The sequence below is a fragment of the Saccopteryx leptura genome, chromosome X, assembly GCF_036850995.1.
Source record: "Saccopteryx leptura isolate mSacLep1 chromosome X, mSacLep1_pri_phased_curated, whole genome shotgun sequence".
Lineage (NCBI taxonomy): Eukaryota > Metazoa > Chordata > Mammalia > Chiroptera > Emballonuridae > Saccopteryx > Saccopteryx leptura.
The window spans coordinates 45,180,540-45,205,571 of record NC_089516.1 but is presented as its reverse complement, the minus strand read 5'-3'; the positions used below and the strand labels follow the sequence as shown (position 1 = coordinate 45,205,571).

The following is a 25,032-nucleotide window of genomic DNA, read 5'->3' as shown; positions in this document are numbered from 1 at the left end:
CATTTTAACAACTTTTTGTCTGAAAGAAACTTTAGCTATCCTTCCAAACTCCAAAGCTTAGGTTCACTGGGCTCCAAGCCTCCGCCCCACCCTAGCTCTGCAGATTCTGCCAGACTCCACGGAGGAGGGCAGCGTTGGGACTTGCAAGTCCCATCCACGCCCTTCAATCGCGGTGCTGCTCCATCCACCCCGCCTACGCCCCCTCCCGCTCCACCTTTGAGCCACCCAGAAATCACCAGCCTGACCTCTCCGCCCCCTCGCTAGAGAAGAAAGATCAAACCCGCTTGGTCTGATCTTCGGACTAGGACGGCAGGAAGGACGCCGACTGCTCACCGCCTACTCGGAGACCTGCGCCTAGCACCAGGTGGGCTCGACCTTCAGCGTCCCAGGGCCTCGCTGTCACCTGAGGCCTCAGCGGCGCTACCAGATAGCGCCGGCGGCCCTTCGCCAGCACAGGTGTACCCACGTGTCGCTGCATTCCCGCTCCCCGCAACCCCCACCCGTCTCACCGGGCCGCCCATTTTCAGTCAAGACCCCCTGGTTGGGCCCATCTCCTGAGCCTGGGCAGAAGGGAAATATTGCCAGCCCCTGGCTTGCACGACTAGCAAGTGTGGGGTTAAAAGTCGCTATTGCGAAAGCCCCGTGCGCAATCTTGGGCTTTATCTCAGACTGATAGCATGAAGGCCTTTGGAGCCTGTGCTAGTTTTTAAGTCATGAAAAGTGCTGTGACGCCGGCAGTTGGTGTCTGAGGTGGATTGGAGCTCGTATTTCTTTTTTTAAAATGCAGTCTGTTGAAGGAAATATTAGACGAAAGGTATTTTTTGTTTCCCCCCCTATCATTAATTTGCCCATCCATGTGTGGGACCACTTACTTCAAAGCAGATAGATACCAGGGAGAAGGATGAAGAGCATATTTTGGGAAAGAAGACTCTTGAAATGTGCCTGTTTCTCCTCTCCCACATGGGTTTCTTAAGTAATGGTTTTAGTTTTCTGGTATTTTTGTTGTTGTTGTTCTCCTTGTTTGTTGGTCAAAGTCTCCAGCCTGAAGTCCGGCAGAGAATATTCCTGCCCACAGAGTTCAAGACTTCTTGCCAAACTGGCACTGTGCCTTCCTGGGCTACAAGGGTACCCAGACAATGTTCTTTTTTTCCACCCTTTCCATTGTCTGAATTTGAAAATGGATATTAGTTCTAATTCAGAATATTATCGCTGATAAACATACATTTTAAAATGCAGCTCAAAATAATGCAAAATGAGAAGGCTCTGGCTTTTTGCTATCAGGAAAGTGAACCAGTATCAACATATGAGGAGGACAGCAAGAGGTGACCTGCAGACTCCCAGAGGGGCCACCAGTGATGGAGCTGCCTGCCCCCTGAGCCACCTTAGGGGCTGGGGTGCTCTCATAAAAGCAGCCTTGCCTCCCCCAAGCAACTGGCTCTCTGACAGTCACCCAGTGCCAAGGTGTGGATGTCAGAATGTTTCTCTCTCTCTCTCTTTTAAAATATGGCTTGGAAAAAAGCCCTGTTGAGTTGACAGTAGATGTCCCATGCTATCACCTATCAGCTCTTTGTTCTTTTTCAGACACATCGCCACCTGCCACACTGCATATTTTGTTCTGATTTGAGGAAAGTGTGCCCAGTCTTTCTAGTGCTAATAGAAACACCTTGATCTGTATTGGGAGCTTACCAAGGTCTCTAGCCAGATGTTGTGCTGAATTTGTTCCATGAGATTACATTTCATTTTGTCTCTGTCACCTTCAGTAGATCTTCCCCATGACAATGTCTTCCATTAAGATTGAGTGTGTCCTACCTGAGAACTGCCGATGCAGTGAGTCTCCAGTGTGGGAGGAAGCATCCAACTCTCTGCTCTTTGTTGATATTCCTGCAAAAAAGGTTTGCCAGTGGGATTCACTCAGCAAGCAAGTTCATCAAGTGACCGTGGGTAAGGATAAAGGCTGGGGTCAGATCCACCCAGCCAGCCATCTTTGCCCTGGGGAGGGCAGTCACCTAGGGTGCCATCCCCCATGATCTTCTTGGTAAAGCATGCTGAATATGCTTTAAAACTTTTGATTATCATGCAGTCTGCATCCTCCCACTATGACCCAGGAGTAAATTCGGGATGGCCAGCACTTTCCTCTTCCTGTGTGGTTGAGGGTCAGCATTACCCATTTTGTTCTAATAATGAGATACTGTAGATAAAGCATCGACCTGGATGCTGAGGTCACCGGTTCGAAAACCTGGGCTTGCCCGGTCAAGGCACATATGGGAGTTGCTGCTTGCTGCTCCTTCCCCCCTTCTCTCTCTCTCTCTCTCTCTCTCTCTCTCTCTCTTTCTAATAATGAATAAATAAAATATTTAAAAGAATGAGGCAGTGTAGGATCTTTCCTTAACACCTTCAGATAACAGCATTGAAAGCCTGACCAGGCAGTGGCACAGTGGATAGTGTTGGACTGGGATGCGGAGGACCCAGGTTCGAAACCCTGAGGTCGCCAGCTTGAGCACGGGCTCACCAGCTTGAGCGCCAGGTTGCTGGCTTGAGCATGGGATCACAGACATGACCCATATTACTTGAGCCAAAAGTCACTAGTTTGATCCCAAGGTCGCTGACTTGAGCAAGGGGTCACTCACTCTGCTGTAGCTCCCAGTCAAGGCACATATGAGAATGCAATCAATGAACAACAGAGGTTGAGAGAGGGAAAGAACAACAAAGAGAGAAAAAAGGAAGAAAGAAGGAAAGAAAGAAAGAAAGAAAGAAAGAAAGAAAGAAAGAAAGAAAGAAAGAAAGAAAGAAAGAAAGAAAGAAAAAGAGAAAGAGAGAAAGAAAGAAAAAGCTGGAGACTTATCTATCTTGGGTCAGACCAAGGGCTTAATTGAAAAATATATAATAGATATATCCCTTCTTTGTGAAAAGAAATGCTTTTGGACTTATAAAGCATCAACCAAGACTATCTCTATTCACTCTACAAAATAGGATTCACAACAGAATTTCCAATGCCGTTGAGTATGATTCTATTTATGGCTGTGATTTTCAGAGGAGGGGTTTATGATATTCTATGGCCCAAGAGGATGGGCTTGACTGATTAGTCATAGAGAAAGAAGTTTTTTGTTTTCTGTAGTGGAATAATCCATTGCATGACCTTGGATGGGAACACAGCCAATAAGAAAAGAATGTTTTGCCAACAGAATTGTTTTGTGATTCGAAGGCAAGTCACTGAAACAAGTCTATGTTACCAAAAGCGGTTGCTAGACTCTCTTCTCAGTAAACATTCTCATAAGATTTTACCACTCCCTTTAAGGCTATTCCTTGAGATAAAAGAAAGGAATGTTGCCTGACCAGGCGGTGGCGCAGTGGATAGAGCGTCGGACTGGGATGCGGAAGGACCCAGGTTCGAGACCCCGGGGTTGCCAGCTTGAGCGTGGGCTCATCTGGCTTGAGCAAAGCTCACCAGCTTGGACCCAAGGTCGCTGACTCAAGCAAGGGGTTACTCGGTCTGCTGAAGGCCCACGGTCAAGGCACATATGAGAAAGTAATCAATGAACAACTAAGGTGTCGCAATGAAAAACTGATGGTTGATGCTTCTCATCTCTCTCCGTTCCTGTCTGTCTGTCCCTATCTATCCCTCTCTCTGACTCTCTCTCTGTTCCTGTAAAAAATAAATAAAATAAAATTAAAAAAAAAAAGAAAGGAATGTTGTGGGAACCATAGAAGCAATAGCAGTTAATGCCTTTTGATATTGTATTGTTATTAAGCTATCATGCAGATGTATTCCATGTATCTTTAAGTAAAGGTTATGCTTGATGCTATGCCAATTTCTAAGTAAACAAGCTTTTTGAAATCTTGTGAATAAAAATAGGACACAGCGTGAACTCGGCACCATTTGCCTGAGCGAGTGGTGGTCCTTTGCTAGTTCACTGACATTTTGTCTGCTGATCTCTCTCTCTGCACCCCCGACTCACAACAAGAGTTTTCACTATTGTTTTTCCCAGAAGAGATACCAGGCATTTATGTAGCACTGGTATCATTCTCTCTCAACCCGAATCTGGGGACCTCAAACTTTTTTTTTTAATTTTAATGACAGGAAACAGTTTTGTTTTTTTTAATTCACTCAGGGATATGACTATGGCTGGAAGCAAGATGACTGTAACTGCTGAGGTCAAAGGGGGGGAGGGGCCCATACTGTTTCCTAGTCTTTCTTTCCCAATATGCACACATTAGCAATATATTCCTACCCTAATCTGCAAACCCCTCTCCAAACCATGGAAAGGGCTTGTGGTGTCAGCAACAGTTTGGAAAGCTAACAAGTCTCAAGCCACAGACTGGGAAGCCTGATGAGAATGTGACCTGCCTAATAGTGTCCTGCACACTCCCTGGGACCCTCAGTGGCTCAAATCAAGTTCTGAGCAGGGCTTTTAGCTGAGAGCTGCTCCCAGTGCACCCAACGCCTTGCACCTGTCCACTTTGAAAATGATTCCTGGCCCTGACCAGTTTGCTCAGTGGATAGAAGATCGGCCCAGTGTTCAGACATCCTGGATTTGATCCATGATCAGGAAACACATGAGAAGTAACCATCTGCTTCTCTTCCCTTCCCTTTCCCCCTTCTCTCTCTCTTCCCCTCTTGCAGGCAGTGGCTCAGCTGGTTTGAGCAACAGTCCTAGGCACTAAAGATAGCTCAGCTGATTCGAGCATCAGCTCCAGATGGGGGTTGCTGGGTGAATCCTAGTCTGGGTGCAAGCAGGAGTCTGTCTCTCTATCTCTACTCCTCTCACTAAATAAAAAAAAATGAGAGAGAGAGAGAAAGAGATTCCTTATACATGTAAAAATATTAAACCCAGAAAACCTAAAATTTTAAAATATAAAATATAGTAATATAATGAAGACATGTGACTATTTTGTTTTGTTTTGTTTTGTTTTGTTTTTAGCGGGGTAGGGGGGATAGATAGAGTCAGACAGACAAGAAGAGAGAGAGATGAGAAGCATCAACTCATAGTTTCTGCACCATAGTTGTTCATTGATTGCCTTTTCATATGTATCTTGAGTGGGCAAGCCAGGGTTTCAAACTGGCAACCTCAACACTACAGATGGATGCTTTATCCACTGCATCACCACAAGTCAGGCAACATGTTGACTGTTTTATCACTGCGTCCACATTTCTATCTGTTTATTGCTTTTATTTTGCCTACTTCCAAAAAGGGTTTGAGAAATAATTTTTTTGTGTGTGTGGCAGAGACAGAGAGAGTCAGAGAGAGGGACAGATAGGGACAGACAGACAGGAACGGTGAGAGATAAGAAACATCAATTCTTTGTTGCTGCTCCTTAGTTGTTCATTGATTGATTTCTCATATGTGCCTTGACCAGGGGTGGGGGGGCTACAGCAGATGGTGTGACTCCTTGCTCGAGCCAGTGACCTTGGGCTCAAGCTGGTGAGCCTTGGGGTCTCGAACCTGGATCCTCCACATCCCAGTCTGACGCTCTATCCACTGCGCCACCACCTGGTCAGGTGAGAAACAATTTTTAATTAAACAAATTTTAATTAAATTTAAATTACATTCCAATGAAATGTTTTAATCAAGTTAACTATTTAATTAATGAAATTAAATATTTAATGTAAATAAATTTTAATTTTTTATTAATTCTTAATTAAATAGGGCCCCTTAAAAAAGACAGTCCTGGCCCTGGCAGTGTTGCTCAGTGGATAGAGCATTGTCTATGAGTACACAACTAAGTGAAAATATGAGTTAATGCTTCTCTTTCTCTCTCTCTCTTTCCCCTCTCTCTCTCAATCAATACAGAAAAATTTTTTTTAAGACAGTCCAGTATTGGAGAGAAAGAAAGATGTCATAAAACCTAGTTTCTGGAACTAAACAGAGTTTGTCTCTGAACTTCCTGGAGATCAGGGAAATTGAGCATCTCTTGTTCTGTGACAGTTGCTCTGGCGCTCCTCACCCCGATTACAAACCCCTCCTCTGAACTTCTTTTCAACTCTTATTTTTATTTATTTATTTTTCCTTTTCCAAGTGAGAGAAGGGGAGATAGAGACAGACTCCTGCATGTATCCCAACTGGGATCCATTCGGCAACCCCATCTTGGGCCAATGCTCTGCCCATCTGGGGCCATACTTACAATGGAGTTATTTTTAGCACCTGAGACGGAGCTTCCATGGAGCCATCCTCAGCACTCAAGTGGATGCACTCAAACCCATTGAGCCATGACTGTGGGAGGGGAAGAGAGAGAAAGATAAATGGGGAGGGGAGGGATGAAGAAGCAAATGGTTGCTCCTCCTGTGTGCCCTGACCGGGAATTGAACCTGGGATATCTACATGCTGGGCCAATGCTCTGCCACTGAGCCTACCAGCCAGGGCCCTCCTCTGAACTTCATGTAATGTCTGCCCCCATGTGTGGTGACTTCTCTGATAGACTGGGAGATTCCAGTAGTGTTGGGTTTCATTCATCTTTCTGTCCCTGCTGTCAAGAACAGCACATGGAATTTATTATCAACAAACATACTCGGGGCCCTGGCCGGTTGGCTCAGCGGTAAAGCGTAGGCCTGGCGTGCGGGGGACCCAGGTTCGATTCCCGGCCAAGGCACATAGGAGAAGCGCCCATTTGCTTCTCCACCCCCCCTCTCCTTCCTCTCTGTCTCTCTCTTCCCCTCCCGCAGCCAGGGCTCCATTGGAGTGAAGATGGCCCGAGCTCTGGGGATGGCTCCTTGGCCTCTGCCCCAGGCGCTAGAGTGGCTCTGGTCGCGGCAGAGCGTCGCCCCTGGTGGGCGTGCAGGGTGGTTCCCGGTTGGGCGCATGCGGGAGTCTGTCTGACTGTCTCTCCCCGTTTCCAGCTTCAGAAAAATACAAAAAAACAAACAAACATACTCGGTTATGTAGCCTTCGCTATTCAACAGAAGGAAAAGAGCACTCCCGTTATCAAAAGAGGTGCATTCCTCCTAGAGACGCTAGGTGGCATGATAGTCTGTCACCGTGCTGCTCTGCCGCTCGGCTGTTTGAAGCATCCTAACTGTTGCTTTTGCTTCCGCAGATGCCCCAGTCAGCTCTGTGGCCCTCCACCAGTCAGGAGGGTATGTCGCCACAATTGGAACAAAGTTCTGTGCTTTGAACTGGGAAGATCAGTCAGCCATTGTCCTGGCCACAGTAGATAAAGACAAAAAAAACAATCGATTCAATGACGGGAAAGTGGATCCTGCTGGGAGATACTTTGCTGGTATGGTTTATCTTTAGCACCTAGTTACTGAGCTTGGGAGAAAACCTATCAATTACAGAAGTCTCCCTGCTTAGTAATGAAAGTGTTATCTGTAATGAGTTTGGGGATTTTTTATTATTATTTGAGTAATTTGTATCACTAAAAAAAAAAATTCCATTAGTAAAATTTCATAGATATTTCTTTAAGCTTTTGTCTCTTACAAAGACTAAAATTTGTATGGTAGTTTTGTGGTTTAAGTAACTTTTTAAATACAGAAGTTTTGATGTTGATGCTTAAATTAGAAATCATTTCAAATTTACAGTAAAACGTAAGTTTCATGCAAACACCTGTACACTCTTTACCTGAATTCACCTATTGTTAACATGTTGTTCCATTTGCTCTCTCTACATTTGTAAATTTTTCTCCAGAATCATTTGAAAGTAAATTGCATATAAATTTAGCCTTTATGACTAAAATATTTGAGTGTGATTTTCCCAAGAAAAAATGACATTCTTTTTTTTAAAAAAAGATTTTACTTATTGATTTTTGAGAGAGGAGAGAGAAAGGCAGAGGAGAGGAAGGCATCAACTGGTGTGGTATGTGCCTTGACTAGGGAAGGCAGGGCCTTGAACCGGCAACCTCAGTGTTCTAAGGCCCATACCTTATCCACTGTGCCACCACAGGTCAGGCTAATATGTATTTTTTTTAGATTTTTTTTATTCATTTTTATAGAGAGGAGAGAGAGAGAGAGAGAGAGAGAGAGAGAGAGAGAGAAAGTGGGGAGGAGCAGGACGCATCAACTCCCATATGTGCCTTGACCAGGCAAGCCTAGGGTTTTGAACTGGCAACCTCAGCATTTCCAGGTTGACACTTTATCCACTGCGCCACCACAGGTCAAAAAATGACATTGTTATATGACCACAGCACATTTACCAACTTGAAAAAGTTTAACATGGTACAATATTTTGTCTGATATACTCAGTGGTGGGATTCAAATAATTTAACAACTGGTTCTCTGCCCTAATGACTGTTTTTAAGTATAAAAAAACCCCAATATGCCAAAAGGTAGTTTATTATTTCATGCATTTAATACATAAATAAGAACAATAAAAGAGGTACACAAAACTAGATTATAAGAAAGAGTTTTAAAATATTAATAAAGATATTAAATAATACTTGACAAAGAAAAGACAATAAAACTTTTATTTAAGATATTTCCATATTGCTTTTTGATTGGCGTCCTCACTTGCAATTTTCTTCGCTTTTATCTGAGTATCATCTGTGTGATTTATCCTTAACCATCTTTTCACTGTAGGAGTAGGATCCCATTCCTTTAGAGGTAGGCCAATTAGACTAATAGTCTAATTAAAATGTCGTATTTCATCAAAGGTATAATGAGTTTTAAGAAATGAATAAATAAATATTACAAGCATAGTTCCATCAAATTTTTTTCACCTATGGATGGAATGATCATTACTATAGGCACTTAGAATACGCTGTTGCACAGATGAATGTTAAAAAAGAGTAAAGAATGTAAATTTGTGATTTCCACATTGGGCGGCTGCTTAGGCGCCCACCTTAGAGAGAACCCTGATTAAGGGCCATTTTAACAACCGGTTCGCCGAACTCAACCAAAAATTAGGTATCGTTTCTGCCGAACTGGTGCATAAACCAAGGCCCAGGTTATTCTTTCCCACTAAGAGCCTTTCCGAGCAGCAGGAGGTTCACATTCATGTTCCAGGCATCTCTTTCTGTGAGGCAGATAAAGGGAAGGAATACTAATGAAACAACCCCAACTTCCCTAAAGCAGGAAACTGCCATGCGAGCACCTTTCTCTCCAGCAGGGAAAATATACCACATCTTGCTTGCTATTCAGGCTTCCCAGGTTTAGTACATTTTCCTCTAACTCACTCTTCTTTTAGATGAAACTTGGTAAAGCAAATGAGCTTTCCCTTTTCTTCCTTAGAGTCAAATTCTGCTCTGTCTGCTCAGATCGCACTCAAGTCTGAGTGAATATCCTATGCGCACTTGAGAAGAATGTGTATTCTGTTGTTGTTGAGTGGCGTGTTCTCCAAATGTCCTTAGATCCAGTTGGTTGATGCTTTCAGTTCATTTCTTCTTTTTTTTAATTTATTGATTTTAGTGAGAGGGGAATGAAGAGAGAGAGACAGGAACATTCATTTGTTCCTGTATGTGTCCTGATCCAAGATCGAACCCTCAACCTCTGTGCTTTAGAAAAATGCTCTAGCCCAGTGGTCCCCAACCCCCGGGCCATGAACCGGTACCGGGCCGTGGGCCATTTGGTACTGGTCCGCAGAGAAAGAATAAATAACTTACATTATTTCCATTTTATTTATATTTAAGTCTGAACAATGTTTTATTTTTTTAAAATGACCAGATTCCCTCTGTTACATTCGTCTAAGACTTACTCTTGACGCTTGTCTCGGTCACGTGATACATTTATCCGTCCCACCCTAAAGGCCAGTCCGTGAAAATATTTTCTGACATTAAACCGGTCCGTGGCCCAAAAAAAGGTTGGGGACCACTGGTCTAACCAACTGAGCCATCCGGCCAGGGCTGTTCCTCTATTTCTTTGCTGATTCTCTATCTACTTATATCTATTACTGAGAGAGGGATGCTGACATCAACTATTATTATAGATTTGTCTATTTCTCCTTTCAGTTCTGACTTTTCCTTTGTGTATTTCAAGCTCTGTTGTTAAACACATACACATTTAGCCTGACCTGTGGGGGCGCACTGGGTAAAGCATTGACCTGGAACGCTGAGATTGCTGGTTCGAAACCCTGGGCTTCCCTGGTCAAGGCACATATGGGAATTGATGCTTCTTGCTCCTCCCTCTGTTCTCTCTCTCTCTCTTTCCCCACCCTCCCCTCTCTCTCTAATAAAAATGAATAAATAAAAAAATAAAATCAATAAATAAACACATACACATTTAGGATTACTATGTCTCCTTAGTGACCTTTCAATATATAGTACTCCTATTGATCTCTGGTAATTTTCTTTGCTGTAAGTATATTTTGTGTGATGTTAGCATAGCTTTTTTGATATTAACATAGCTTCTCCAGTTTCCTTTTGATTAGCATTTGCATGGTATATCTTTTTCCATCCTTTTACCTTTAAGCTACCTATATCATTATATTTGAAATGAGTTTCTTATAAGCAACATATAGTTGGCCTGACCAGGCGGTGGTACAGTGGATAGAGCATTGGTCTGACCAGCAGGTGGCGCAGTGGATAGAGCGTTGGACTGTGATGGAGATGACCCAGTTTAAAACCCTGAGGTTGCCGGCTTGAGTGCAGGATCATAGACATGACTCCATGGTCACTGGCTTGAAGCCCAAGGTCTCCAACTTGAGTCCAAGGTCGCTGGCTTGAGCAAGGGGTCACTCGCTCTGCTGTAGCCCCACACCCCAATCAAGGCACATATGAGATAGCAATCAATGAAAAACTAAGGAGCCGCAATGAAGAATTGATGCTTGTCATCTCTCTCCCTGTCTGTTCCTATCTGTCCCTTTCTCTGTCTCTCTCTGTGTCTCTGTCCCAAAAACAAAAAAGAAACCACATATAGTTGGATTTTTTTTAATGTTCCTTCTGAGAGTCTCTAGTATCTTAATTAATGTATTTACATTATTTACATTTAATATAATTTGGATGTGCTTTAACTTAGATCTACCATTTTATTTTTAGTTTTATTTTTCCTCTGTATTTTTTGTTCCTCTGTTTTCCCTTTTCTGCCTTCTTTGGGTTATTTGAACACTTTTTAGAATCCAATTTTTATTTATTTATTGTGATTTTTCACTATATTTCTTTGTATACTTTTTTTTTAAATCTCTATTTTTTTTTAAAGAAACTTTTATGTTTTGTTTTGTTTTTAAGATTTTATTTATTCAATCTTCAGGGAGGGGAGAGAGAGAGAGAGAGAGAGAGAGAGAGAAAGAGGAGGAGCAGGAAGCATCAACTCCCATATGTGCCTTGACCAGGCAAGCCCAGGGTATCGAACAGGCGACCTCAGCGTTCCAGGTCGACGCTTTATCCCACTGTGCCACCACAGGTCAGGCCTGTATACTTTTTTTAAGGGTTGCTGAAGAGATTGCAAAATATTAGTTAACTTTTCAGTCTATCTAGAATTAATATTTTACCACTTCAGGTTGGTAATCACCTCTTTATGCTAAATATAGTTGTCTTTTATACATACATGGAAAATTCCATCAGAAAAATGTAGTTTTTGCTTTCAACAATCAGAAATATTTTAAAGAACTAAAGAGAAGAGTAATCTACTATAGTTACTCATATATTTACTGTTTCTATTGCTCTTCTTTCTTTTCTTATGTTCCATGCTTCCTTTTGGTATCATTTCCCTTCTGTCTGAAGAACTTCCTTTAGCAATTCTTTTAGAGCAGGCCTACTGGCTATGAATTCTCTTAGTTTTACTTTATATGAGAATGTCTTTATTTCAACCCCCATTCTTTTTTTTATTATTATTCTAGAGAGAAAAGAAGGGGAAAAGAGAGAGAAAAAAACATCGATTTGTTGCTCCACCTATTCATGCACTCATTGGTTGCTCCTTGTGTGCCCTGACTGGGCTCAAACCTGCAACCTTGACATGTCAGGACGGTGCTCTAACCAACTGAGCTATCCAGCCAGGGCTCACCCTTATTCTTTATTTTAAATTTATTTTATTTTATTTTTGAGAGAGAAAGGAAGGGGAGGAGAAGCATCAACTCATAGTTGCTTTCACTTTAGTTGTACATCAATTGCTTCTCATACATGCCTTGCCTGGGACCAAGCCAGTGTCCCTTTGCTCAAGCCAGTGACCTTGGCCTTTTTCATGCCAGTGACCTTTGGGCTCAAGCTGGCGAGCTTTGAGATCATGTGGACAATCCCCTGCTCAAGCCAGCAAACACATGCTGATGAGCCCACATCCAAAGTGAGTGACCTCGAGGTTTGGAACTGGCAACCTCAGTGTTCCACAATACTTTATCCGCTGCACCACCACCAGTTGGTCTCACCTTCATTCTTTATTTATTTATTTGTTTGTTTATTTATTTAGAGAGAGAGAGGGAGGGAAAGACAGGGACTGACAGGAAGGGAGAGAGGTAAGAAGCATCAACTCATAGTTGAGGTACCTTAGTTGCTCATTGATTGCTTTCTCATATGTGCCTTGACTGAGGGACTTCAGCTGAGGCAGTGATCCCTTGCTCAAGCCAGTGACCTTGGGCTTCAAGCCAGCATCCTTTGGGCTCAAGCCATTGACCATGGGGTCATGTCTATGGTCCCATGCTCAAGCCAGCAACCCTGTGCTCAAGCGGATGAGCCTATACTCAACCCAGTGACCTCAGGGTTTCAAATCTGGGTCCTCAGTATCCCAGGCTGATGCTTTATCCACTGCACCACCACCTAGTCAGGCTCACCGTCATTCTTAAAGTATATTTCCACTGAATATAGAATTTTAGTTTGACATTTTTTTCAGCAAATTAAAAATGTATCGCTTTCTTCTGACCTCCATGGTTTCTCGTGAAAAATGTATTGCCATTGAAATAATTGTTCCTTTATATTTAATATGTAATTTTTCTTTCATTGATCTCAAGGATTTCTATTTGACTTCAGTTTTCAGAAATTTAATTATGATGTATCTGGGTATAGGTTTCTTTGGGTTTGTATAGGTTATTTTGGGTTTGCTCAGCTTCTTGGATCTATAGTTTTGTGCTTTTTGCCAAACTTGAGGATTTCCAAGCCATCATTTCATACACACACACACACACACACACTTTTTTTTTAGTGAGAGGAGGGGAGGCACAGAGAGACCTCTGCATGCACCTTGACTGGGATCACCCATCAAGCTCACTAGGGGGCGATGCCCTGCCCATCTAAGGCCCTTGCTCGGTTACAACTGGAGCCATTTTTTAGTGCCTGAGGCAGAGGCCATGGAGCCATCATCAGCGCCTGGGGCCAACTTGCGCTAATTGAGCCTTGGCTGCAGGACGGGAGAAGAGAAAGAGATGAAGAGAGAGAGAAATGAGAGGCAGATGGGTGGAGAAGCAGATAGGTGCTTCTCCTGTGTGCCTTGACCAGGAATCGAACCTGGGACTTCCACACACTGGGCCAACACTCTACCACTAAGCCAATCAGCCAGGGCCTCTTCAAATATTTTTTGGCCCTGTATTTTTTCTCCTTTTCTGTAGGAATCCAGTAACACATATATTAGCCCTGTTGTTGTTGTGTCATAGGTCCTTAAGTCTCTGTTCATTTTTTTTTATCTTTATTATCTCTGTTGTTCAGATTAGATAATTTCTGTTGATCTATCATCAGGTACACTGACTCTTGCCTCTGTCATCTCTCTTCTGCTATTGGGTCCATCTAGTGAAATTCTTTTGTTCAGTTAATTTTTTAGTTCTGAAATTTTCCTTTATATCTTTCTATGTCTTTTTTTTTTCTTTTTTTGTGACAAAGACAGAGAGAGTCAGAGAGAGGGACAGATAGGGACAGACAGACAGAAAGGGAGAGACATGAGAAGCATCAATTCTTCATTGTAGCTCCTTAGTTGTTCATTGATTGCTTTCTCACATGTGCCTTAGACGGGGGGCTACTGCAGACCGAGTGACCCCTTGCTCGAGCCAGTGACCTAGGGCTCAAGCTCGTGAGCCTTGCTCAAACCAGATGAGCCTGTGCTCAAGCTGGAGACCTCGGAATCTCGAACCTGGGTCCTCCTCGTCCCAGCCCAATGCTCCATCCACTGCGCCACCGCCTGGTCAGGCTCTTTCTATATCTTTGATGATATTTTTTATTTTGCATTTTGTTTTAAGACTGTTTATAAATTGATCATAAGAGCTGCTTTAATCTTTATCAAATAATTGCAACATCTGTGACATTCTGTTTTCTGTATCTGTTGCTTCTTCTCCTATATGAGTTGAGATTTTCATGCTTCTTTGTGTTGCCAAGTAATGTTGGATGATATCCTGAACATTTTGACTATTATGTTATGAGGCCCTGAGTCTTGTTTAATCTTATGGTAAATGTTCATATATAATATTTGTTTTAGCAAGAAATCTGTATGTTTAGGTTCAGACCACAAATTCCAACCTGCTTTCTCTTAGGTCTCATTAACATTTATCCCACATACATGCCACTCGTGGTCAGCCTGAGATGTAGAAAGAGTTCTATTCACAGCACCACTAGAAGTCTTTGGTATGCCAATTAGAATCAGACCTATGCATGGACAAGTAGAAGATGTACCATCCCAGAAGGTCACAGACTGTTTTGTGGGGTTACATTCCTATGCAACATCCCTCTTTACTAACTCCAGACACTTTCTGATTTACTGGACCTTTCCTTTCATTACTCCAGCCAGAAAACACCCATTTCAGTGATTGTGCTGCCTCCAGGAAAGAGGGAGAGAGAGAACATAAAAGCAATAGTGTTGGCCCTGGCCGGTTGGCTCAGCGGTAGAGCGTCGGCCTGGCGTGCGGGGGACCTGGGTTCGATTCCCGGCCAGGGCACATAGGAGAAGCGCCCATTTGCTTCTCCACCCCCCCTCCTTCCTCTCTGTCTCTCTCTTCCTCTCCCGCAGCCAAGGCTCCATTGGAGCAAAGATGGCCCGGGCGCTGGGGATAGCTCCTTGGCCTCTGCCCCAGGCGCTAGAGTGGCTCTGGTCGCGGCAGAGCGACGCCCCGGAGGGGCAGAGCATCGCCCCCTGGTGGGCAGAGCGTCACCCCCTGGTGGGCGTGCCGGATGGATCCCGGTCGGGCGCATGCAGGAGTCTGTCTGACTGTCTCTCCCTGTTTCCAGCTTCAGAAAAATACAAAAAAAAAAAAAAAAAAAAAGCAGTAGTGTTTGGCTCTGCCCTTTTGGAGCTGTAGTTTCACCAAATAGAGAGGAATGTCCTCTTCCCTCAGAGTTTTAATTCCTGTAGTTTCCTGTTGTTTGACACTCTCTGCTGTTTCTACCCTTGCTGCAAAATTGCCTGGGGACTAGTGCATGAAAGAATAAAGAAAAGGGAGTGGAAAATAACCAAGGCGATTTGTTCTACTCTCTCTGAACCTCAGGAGTTTCCTTTTCTGCTCCTAGATCCAGATCCAGAGGGTTTCCCTTGGATCTCTGTCTGTCTGCACCACAGAACAGGGGGTCCGCGGGTTACAACACAGTTCTGTTCCTACGACAGTGAAGTACCCCGATTTTTGGTGTAAGTTGAAATACACCCTACCTAAGTCACTTACCTATCCTAACACAGTTGTAAAATCATAATCGAGAACATAAAAACACAGCTAAGCCACAGAAAAAGGAAAAGGACATAAATATACTGTACCATACACTGTACTGTAATAACAGAAAAAATGACAAAAAATGAATGTAAAAAAAATTCCTTACCTTTATTCCTGTGGTTGGCTTGCCCACTGGAAGGCATTACAAGGTGAGAGAGGGTGACCTATTGGGAGGGGGAAGCTGGAGAGGCAGGAGAACCTGCAGAAGGTGCTGGAGATACAGGGTCAGGTGAGTCAGGATTGCCAAGGAACATGCACGAGACACTGGAGATGATTCTGCCTGTACTACAGGTGTTTCATATTGAGAAGCAGCAGAGGATACAGGACCTGTGGCAGGCCTCTCTTCCTTCTTTTTTTTTTTCTTTTTTGCATTTTTCCGAAGCTGGAAATGGGGAGGCAGTCAGACAGACTCCCACATGCACCCGACCGGGATCCACACGGCATGCCCACCAGGGGGCAATGCTCTGCCCCTCTGCGGCATCACTCTGTTGCATCCAGAGCCATTCTAGCACCTGAGGCAGAGGCCACAGAGCCATCCTCAGCGCCCAGGCCATCTTTGCTCCAATGGAGCCTCGGCTGCGGGAGGGGAAGAGAGAGACAGAGAGGAAGGAGAGGGGGAGGGGTGGAGAAGCAGATGGGCGCTTCTCCTGTGTGCCCTGGCCAGGAATCAAACCTGGGACTCCTGCACGCCAGGCCGATGCTCTACCACTGAGCCAACCGGCCAGGGCCCCTCTCTCTTCCTTCTTAAAGAATTGTTCCAGTCTTGGCCCAGGCCAGTTGGCTCAGCGGTAGAGCATCAGCCTGGCGTGCGGGGGACCCGGGTTCGATTCCCGGCCAGGGCACATAGGGGAAGCGCCCATTTGCTTCTCCACCCCCACCCCCTCCTTCCTCTCTGTCTCTTTCTTCCCCTCCCGCAGCCAAGGCTCCATTGGAGCAAAGATGGCCCAGGCGCTGGGGATAGCTCCTTGGCCTCTGCCCCAGAGCGACGCCCCGAAGGGGCAGAGCATCGCCCCCTGGTGGGCAGAGCGTCGCCCCTGGTGGGCATGCCGGGTGGATCCCGGTCGGGCGCATGCGGGAGTCTGTCTGACTGTCTCTCCCCGTTTCCAGCTTCAGAAAAATACAAAGAAAAAAAAAACGAAAAAATAATTGTTCCAGTCTTGTCTGGAAGGTTGATAACTTCTCTTCCAAAATCTTCCAGTAGCATTGCAAGGCATCCATAGCAGCTCTGTAGACCTTACTGAATCTGTCATCACTGGGGTCCTCAGCCTGAAATTTTTCCAACCCATCCTCTACCATAGAAAAACCTGCCAAACTCTTGGTTGTAAATCTCTTGGGTTCTGGGGTTTCTATCTCTTCCTCTTCAATCAGCTGCTTCTCCAGCTGAGTGAGGTCCTCAGCAGACAGCTCCTCTCCATGTGATGCCAGTAGCTCTGTGACATCCTCAACCTCCACCTCCAGATTGAGCTGAAACACTCATGTCTCAATTTTTAAAAGTTTTTATGGGAGGGAGCATCGTAAGCTGGAAATGTCAAGATTGTTGTAACCCGAGGACTCCCTGTGTTCACTTCCAAGTTTCAGGCTGTACGAAGTTCAGGCTGGGACATACTAGAGGATAAAATGAAGAACTCGCCACCAACTAGTGATACTTCAAATTCCGATGTTCTTCCCTGTGCTCCCTGATACTTGCTTTCCAGAATTCCCAAATAGCTATGCCACACATTTTGTCCAGGTTGAATAGCTGTGTTCAGTGCCAGAAAATGAGATTGGTGCAGATGTACTCCTTATCTGCAACTAGAACCTGTGTAGTTTTTGGGGGGTTTTTTGTATTTCTCTGAATCTGGAAACGGGGAGAGACAGTCAGACAGATCCCGCATGCGCCCGACCGGGATCCACCCGGCACGCCCACCAGGGGGCAACGCTCTGCCCACCAGGGGGCGATGCTCTGCCCACCAGGGGGCAACGATCTGCCCACCAGGGGGCGATGCTCTGCCCCTCCGGGGCGTTGCTCTGTCGCGACCAGAGCCACTCTAGCGCCTGGGGCAGAGGCCAAGGAGCCATCCCCAGCGCCCGGGCCATCTTTGCTCCAGTGGAGCCTCGGCTGCAGGAGGGGAAGAGAGACAGAGAGGAAGGAGAGGGGGAGGGGTGGAGAAGCAGATGGGCGCTTCTCCTGTGTGCCCTGGCCGGGAATAGAACCCGGGACTTCTGCATGCCAGGCCAACGCTCTACCACTGAGCAAACCGGCCAGGGCGAACCTGTGTAGTTTTGATTTGCATTATAAGTAAGGTCGTTGCCATTTTGTAATAATATAGGACCCAGATTGAGATTGTATAAATCCCTTGATTTAATCATGGAAAAGAACCCTGGTGAGAAAAGATGGTGTCGCATAGGCAAGATATTCTGGGGCTGAGCTCATTGGCCTTTGGTTTTTGTAGGCACCATGGCTGAGGAAGTAGCCCCAGCAGTGCTGGAGCGGCACCAAGGGGCCCTGTACTCCCTCTTTCCTGACCACCACGTGGAAAAGTACTTTGACCAAGTGGACATCTCCAATGGTTTGGATTGGTCACTGGACCACAAAATCTTCTATTACATAGACAGCCTGTCCTACTCCGTGGATGCCTTTGACTATGACCTCCAGACAGGACAGATCTGTATGTACTTTTTCATAATTTTTTTAATACTGCTCATATTTTTTTCACATGTATGTCATTAGTAAGCTGCTTGTCCCTTTACCTATGTGAAAAGGTCTTTAATTTGTCAAACAGAGAGCTGTCCAATGTTATTAGCCCAGTATGGTAGTGATTACACAGACTTGACTATGATGCTAGTGAAGCCTTGGCTCCTAAAACTAAATGTGGCCACAGTTGTCATAATATGGATAGAGCTTTAATCCTCTTTCTTGTCACCATCACTAGAAAGAGGCTCACTGTAACAATGTATCCCGCTCTACGAAGATGTGCCTAAAAGCAAATGATATACAATAGAATGGGGTAAAAGAATCAGAAATTAAAAGTTTTGGGTGGATATTTCTTATTTGTACTTTAGTTAACTATAGGCAAGTACTCAGAGACAAATTAACAACCTTTCAAAATGGAAAAGTTAAAAAAAATCTATAGTTATAGATTGTTCAAGTCAGTGGGCTCTAAATGAGCCATAGTTGGAAATTGGGAGGGAAGGAATTATTGAGAAGCATTTAGAAGTGAGTACTTGAAACTGTTTCAAGAAAGGTGCCAAACCACAGGAGCAAAACCAATAATTAAAATAACTTGAAAGAAATCACAAGACTCTTGTATAGATTTAATCAAAGGTAAAATGTTCTAATACAGATGTTTTGCTTTGAAATATGTAGTGCTTTTTTAATTACTGTTTTTACCCATTTTAGTCATACATGGTTTTAACATTTTTTCCATTCTACCTCAATTTTATTACAACCTGCATTTTGTAGTGTAAAGTTCCTTTGGATTTTGAGGTTTGTTTTTTTATATACTGATTCCCCCTTTAAGGCCACCTAGTTGGTTTCAGAATACCCCTCCTTTCAGAAATAAACTTTTCTAATATTTAGTCTTGATAAAGTGATTATGGAGCATTCACTCAGGCAGAAACAGAACTTATACATTGTACTAATTTTTGTGCATGAATTAGTCACATGGCACCATTAAGTTACCTTCTAGTTTTTGGATTTAATCAAAGTAGGCCTTTTTTTTTTTTTTTGTATTTTTCTGAAGTTGGAAACGGAGAGGCAGTCAGACAGACTCCCCGCATGCGCCCGACCGGGATCCACCCGGCATGCCCACCAGGGGGCGATGCTCTGCCCATCTGGGGGCGTTGCTCTGTTGCAACCAGGGCCATTCTAGCGCCTGAGGCAAAGGCCATGAAGCCATCCTCAGCGCCTGGGCCAACTTTGCTCCAATGGAGCCTCGGCTGTGGGAGGGGAAGAGAGAGACAGAGATGAAGGAGAGGGGGAGGGGTGGAGAAGCAGATGGGCGCTTCTCCTGTGTGCCCTGGCCAGGAATCGAAAGCGGGACTCCTGCATGCCCGGCCGACGCTCTACCACTGAGCCAACCGGCCAGGGCCAAAGTAGGCATTTTTGTAAGTAACACAGCAAAGGTCTAACGACAGACTGAAATATATGTGAGGTAGTCATACAGAGCTTCAGTTCACGTCAGCCTCGAAAAGATCCATTAGTGTTTTATTAAGAATTCTTCTTTCTTTTTTTACTCCTCCTCTGAAAACTTAGATCAGACATGTCTGTACCCAAGCTAAAAGGAATAAATCCACCCCAAATTACGTGGCAAAACTCTTTTGTTGAAGGGTGCCCACCCACATTTCTGGACATGATTTAGAGTTAGGAATCCTTCTGAACCATCCTACTTTTGGTGCCCATACACCAGACCCTGGATAAGCAGAAGTGGTCAGTATTTATAATCAGCTTGATTACTCATTATTTGATGCTCATTATTGAGTAGCCTGTTGTTTTGGTGTGTGTGTGTTTAAACCGTAGCCAACCGCAGAAGTGTTTACAGGCTGGAGAAAGAAGAACAAGTCCCAGATGGAATGTGTATTGATGCTGAGGGGAAGCTCTGGGTGGCCTGTTACAATGGAGGAAGAGTGATTCGTTTAGACACTGAGACAGGTAGGTCCGCAGCACGATGGAAAATCTCTGTCATGTCTAAAAATCACCAGATACTAGGGACTAAAGAAACTCCACTACTAATCAAGTTAGACAGCAACATACTCAAAGGTCTCAGTTGGATGATTTTAGAAATAAAAGCAAAGATATAGCTCCAAATTTTTAGTCAGAACTTCTTTTTCTGTACAGGTAAGTTTTGTTGTTGTTTTGGTTTTTGTGTTTGTTTGTTTTTCCTCAAAATAAATTGTCAGGGAAGGTAGGTTAAATACATGGTTGAAGTCTGACCTCTACCATCTTTTTTTTTTTTTTTTTTACAGAGAGAGAGAGAGGGACAGACACAGAGGAAGGGAAAGAGATGAGAAGCATCAGTTCTTTGTTGTGGCTTCTTGGTTTTCACTGATTGCTTTCTCATATGTGCCTTGACCAAGGGGCTATAGCAGAGCGAGTGGCCCCTTGCTCAGGCCAGCGACCTTGGGTTCAAGCCAGTGACCTTAGGCTTCAAGCCAGCGACCACTAGGTCATGTCTATGATCCCACGCTCAAGCTGGTGAGCCCACACTGAAGCCAGTGACCTTGGGGTTTTGAACCTGGGTCCTCCGCATCCCAGTCCGACGCTCTATCCACTGTGCCACTTCCTGATCAGGCTCCACCATCTTCTTTAAACTTCTCTGTTACTCTACAAGGGATCTTGAATGCTCTCACAGGTTGGAAATTTGCTAGAAGCAGACTTTAAATAAAATATTTGATGATCTAGGGAAAAGACTCCAAACTATAAAGTTGCCTGTTGATAAAACAACCTCATGCTGCTTCGGAGGGAAGGATTACTCTGAAATGTACGTGACCTCTGCCCGAGATGGATTGGACCCTGAGGGTCTTTTGCGGCAACCTCAAGCTGGTGGAATTTTCAAGGTGATTTGGCTATTTCTTTTCTTTAAAGGGTGAGGTGCGGGAACCTCAGTTAAGTGATCAAGTGAGCAGTGCTTTTTCATACTTTCAAAACATCATTCCATATAGCATTTTAAGCTGTTCATGCTAGACTTAAAAACATTTTGTTTAGATTTTTTAGACTGAAAGTTATCTGAAGTCCAGGACAATATTCTTAAACTTTTTTGTATAGTTCTTAAATATTTTTATATATATATATATATATATATATATATATATATATATATATATATATATATATACTTTTTACTTCAGTAGTGTTGCTGAAATTCTTTTTTTTAAGATATTTTTTTAAAGAATCTGTTTTTTTAATTTCAATTTTCTATTTATTTATTTTAATAGGGACAGAGAGAGAGTCAAAGAGAGGGATAGACAGGGACAGACAGACAGGAATGGAGAGAGATGAGAAGCATCAATCATCAGTTTTTCGTTGCGACACCTTAGTTGTTCATTGATTGCTTTCTCATATTTGACCGGGGGCCTTCAGCAGACTGAGTAACTCCTTGCTGGAGCCAGCGATCTTGGGTCCAAGCTGATGAGCTTTTTTTTTTTTTTTTTTTGGCTCAAGCCAGATGAGCCCGTGCTCAAGCTGGTGACCTCGGGGTCTCGAACCTGGGTCCTTCCGCATCCTAGTCCGACGCGCTATCCACCGCGCCACCACCTGGTCAGGCCTGAAATTCTATATAACAGTGGAATGGGCTTGGAAAACCATATTTGAAACATATTTATGAAATTAGTTGATTGTTTTAATGTCACAAGACTATTTTCAGGTTCTTAACTTTCTTACAACAAAATAAACACTGATAAAAATTATAGACCTTTCAAACTGAAAAGAAATATAGAAATGATTTGGTTCTTAACTACTGGGAAGATGATAGAAATAAAATCAGTTTTATTTTAAATCCAAGTTAGTTGTAAATGGTTTCTAGTTAGATTATTATCTGTGTGAACAATTAGGTTAGATCATAAATACCTTATCAAGTAGTTCCTTTTTATGATAGGTAATAAAACAAGAATAATAGGTGGCTGAATGTATAATATAAATCATAAAAATGCTTTTGAAGAATACTTGTGAATTACTTTTTATCACAGTTTCTCTCTCTCTCTCTTCTAACAGATAACTGGCCTGGGGGTCAAAGGAATTCCTCCCTATCCTTATATAGGATAAGTAACAGGCCTTCTTTCCTACTGGAGGAAACTTTGAAGACAACTAGAAAATTCAGGAGCTGAAACTTCAGTCTAGTTAATAAAAAAATGAAGCAATGATATTATAACAATTAAGTTTTATTTACTATTTTTAAAGTGTAGAGTTTTTTAACAAGAGGTGGCAGGTGGGTTTGATCATATACAATAAGGCAGGGGTCCCCAAACTTTTTACACAGGGGGCCAGTTCACTGTCCCTCAGACCATTGGAGGGCCGGACTATAAAAAAAACTATGAACAAATCCCTATGCACACTGCACATATCTTATTTTAAAGTAAAAAAACAAAACAGGAACAAATACAATATTTAAAATAAAGAACAAGTAAATTTAAATCAACAAACTGACCAGTATTTCAATGGGAACTATGGGCCTGCTTTTGGTTAATGAGATGGTCAATGTCCGGTTCCATATTTGTCACTGCTAGCCGTAACAAGTGATATGACGTGCTTCTGGAGCCGTGACGCGTGCATCCCGCGTCACCGGAAGTATTACTGTACGTGAGCGATGCTGCCAATGACCACCAATGAAAGAGGTGCCCCTTCCGGAAGTGCGGCGGGGGGCCAGATAAATGGCCTCAGGGGGCTGCATGTGGCCCGTGGGCTGTAGTTTGGGGACCCCTCCAATAAGGCCTTCTGCAAAGGTAATATAGAAGTGTCAATAATTGTTCAACTGTTAACCAGTCTCTTAATTCTTTGCAAATTTCTAGTGGACAAGGGGAACAGACTGTATTTGTTCTTTATTCTGCATTCCATATGTACTATGCCTAAAATTTCAAACAGATTAATTAGTAGTACTCTGGTAAAAACTTATTATAATTATGTTCCTTTTATTTTCATCATAATCTTATAAAATGTGCTGCAATGGTAACCTACCTTCATATTACTCTTCCTATGTATTATTTCACTAAACTAAAATATTACTAGAGAATATGAATTAAACATTTTGGCAAAATCTGTGGTTCCAACTGCCACCTAGTAGATGTAAATGTAATATATCACTTTGAAAAGAATATTTTTTAAATAGCTTTATTGAGTTATAATTGACCTACACCTATTTGAACATAGCTAAAGTATACAATTTGATAAGTTTTACACACACACAGACACATACATAAAAAATACATAAATAAATATACATATATTTATATATATATTAAGAAACCAGGCCCTGGCCATTTTGCTCAGTGGTAGAGCATTGGCCTGGTGAGTGGAAGTCCCAGGTTTGATTCCTGGCCAGGGCACACAGGAGAAGCACCCATCTGCTTCTCCACCCTTCCCCCTCTCCTTTCTCTCTGTCTCTTTCTTACCCTCCTGCAGCCAAGGCTCCATTGGAGCAAAGTTGGCCGAGGTTCTGAGGATGGCTCCATGGCCTCCACCTCAGGCGCTAAAATGGCTCTGGTTGCAATAGAACAACACTCCAGATGGGCAGAGCATCACCCCCAAGTGGGCATCCGGGTGGATCCTGGTCGGGCACATGAGGGAGTCTGTCTCTCTGCCTTCCCACTTCTCACTTCAGAAAAATACAAAAAAGAAAAAGGCAAAAAAAGGAAACCAGGCTCTGGCTGGTTGGCTCAGTGGTACAGCACTGGCCTGGTGTGTAGAAGTCCTGGGTTTGATTACCGGTCAGGACACACAAGAGAAGCAACTATCTGCTTCTCCACCCCTCCCCCTTCCCTTCTATCTCCCTCTGTCTTGATAGATAGATAGATAGATAGATAGATAGATAGATAGATAGATAGATAGATAGATATCTCGTCCCCTCCTGCAGCCATGGCTCGAATGAGCATGTTGGCCCCAGGTGCTGATGACGGCTCCATGGTCTTGCCTCAGGTGCTAAAATAGGTTGCTGAGCAATAGAGCAGTGGCCCCAGGTGGGCAGAGCATCAGCCCCACACAGGGGTTGCTAGGTGGATCCCAGTCGGGGTGCATGCAGCAGTCTGTCTCTCTGCCTCCCTGTCTCTCACTTGAAAGAAAAAGGAAAGAAACCAACAGCACACTCAAAATAATGGATCTATCCACTACTTCAAGACTTTCCCTGTATCCCTTTGTAATCCTTTCCCCAGTGGTCTTTCTATATGCCTTCCCTCATCTCCAGGAAACCACTGATCTTATTTCTATCACTATAAGTTAACCTTATAATTAGGTAGTGTGATTTCTTTTATTTGTTCTTTTCAAAATTGTTCCTTTAGCATTTCATATAAATTTTAGAATCAGCTTGACTGTATCTACAAAAATCCTGCTGCAATTTTATTTAGAATTGCTTTAAATCTGTTAATAATTTGGAAAGAATTGGCACCTTTACTATTTTGAGTCTTCTAATCCATGAACACAGCATATCTTTCTAATTATTTTGTCTTCTTTGATTTCTTTTTTTTCTAAGTTATAGTGATATACATTCTTCAAGTTCTTTCATCAACATTTTGTAGGTATCAGCATACATATGTTAGACATGTTTTGTTAGATTTACATTCAAGTATTTTATTATTTGGAGCTATGTCAATATTATTATTTTTAAATGTCTTGGTTTCTAGAAACCCTTGTGCACTGTTGGTAGAAATGCAGATTGGTACAACCACTATGGAAAATAGTATAGTGTTTCCTCAAAAAATTAGAAATGGAACTGCCTTTTGACCCAGTAATCTCACTTCTTGGAGTATATCCTAAGAACCCCAAAACACTAATTTGAAAGAACATATGCACCCCTATTTTCATTGCAGCATTATTTCCAATAGCCAAGATCTGGAAACATCCTAAGTGCTCATCAATAGATAAGTGGATAGAAAATTG

General features: G+C 43.2%; 1 protein-coding gene across 2 annotated transcripts; it reads left to right on the top strand.

Annotated features, from left to right (window-relative positions):
• The first annotated feature begins 226 nt into the window (after positions 1–226).
• On the top strand, positions 227–23,273 carry RGN (regucalcin). Of its 2 annotated transcripts, none has more exons than XM_066356408.1 (7): positions 227–364; positions 1,764–1,941; positions 7,030–7,212; positions 17,903–18,118; positions 19,969–20,100; positions 20,851–21,005; positions 22,159–23,273. In XM_066356408.1, the coding sequence occupies exons 2-7, from the start codon at positions 1,773–1,775 to the stop codon at positions 22,207–22,209; spliced, it is 906 nt and encodes a 301-aa protein (XP_066212505.1). In that variant the 5' UTR covers positions 227–364; positions 1,764–1,772; the 3' UTR covers positions 22,210–23,273. The 2 variants fall into 2 exon arrangements, with proteins under 2 accessions (XP_066212505.1, XP_066212504.1); XM_066356407.1 differs by having other exon boundaries at positions 1,761–1,941; positions 22,159–23,272.
• The last annotated feature ends 1,759 nt before the right edge of the window (positions 23,274–25,032 follow it).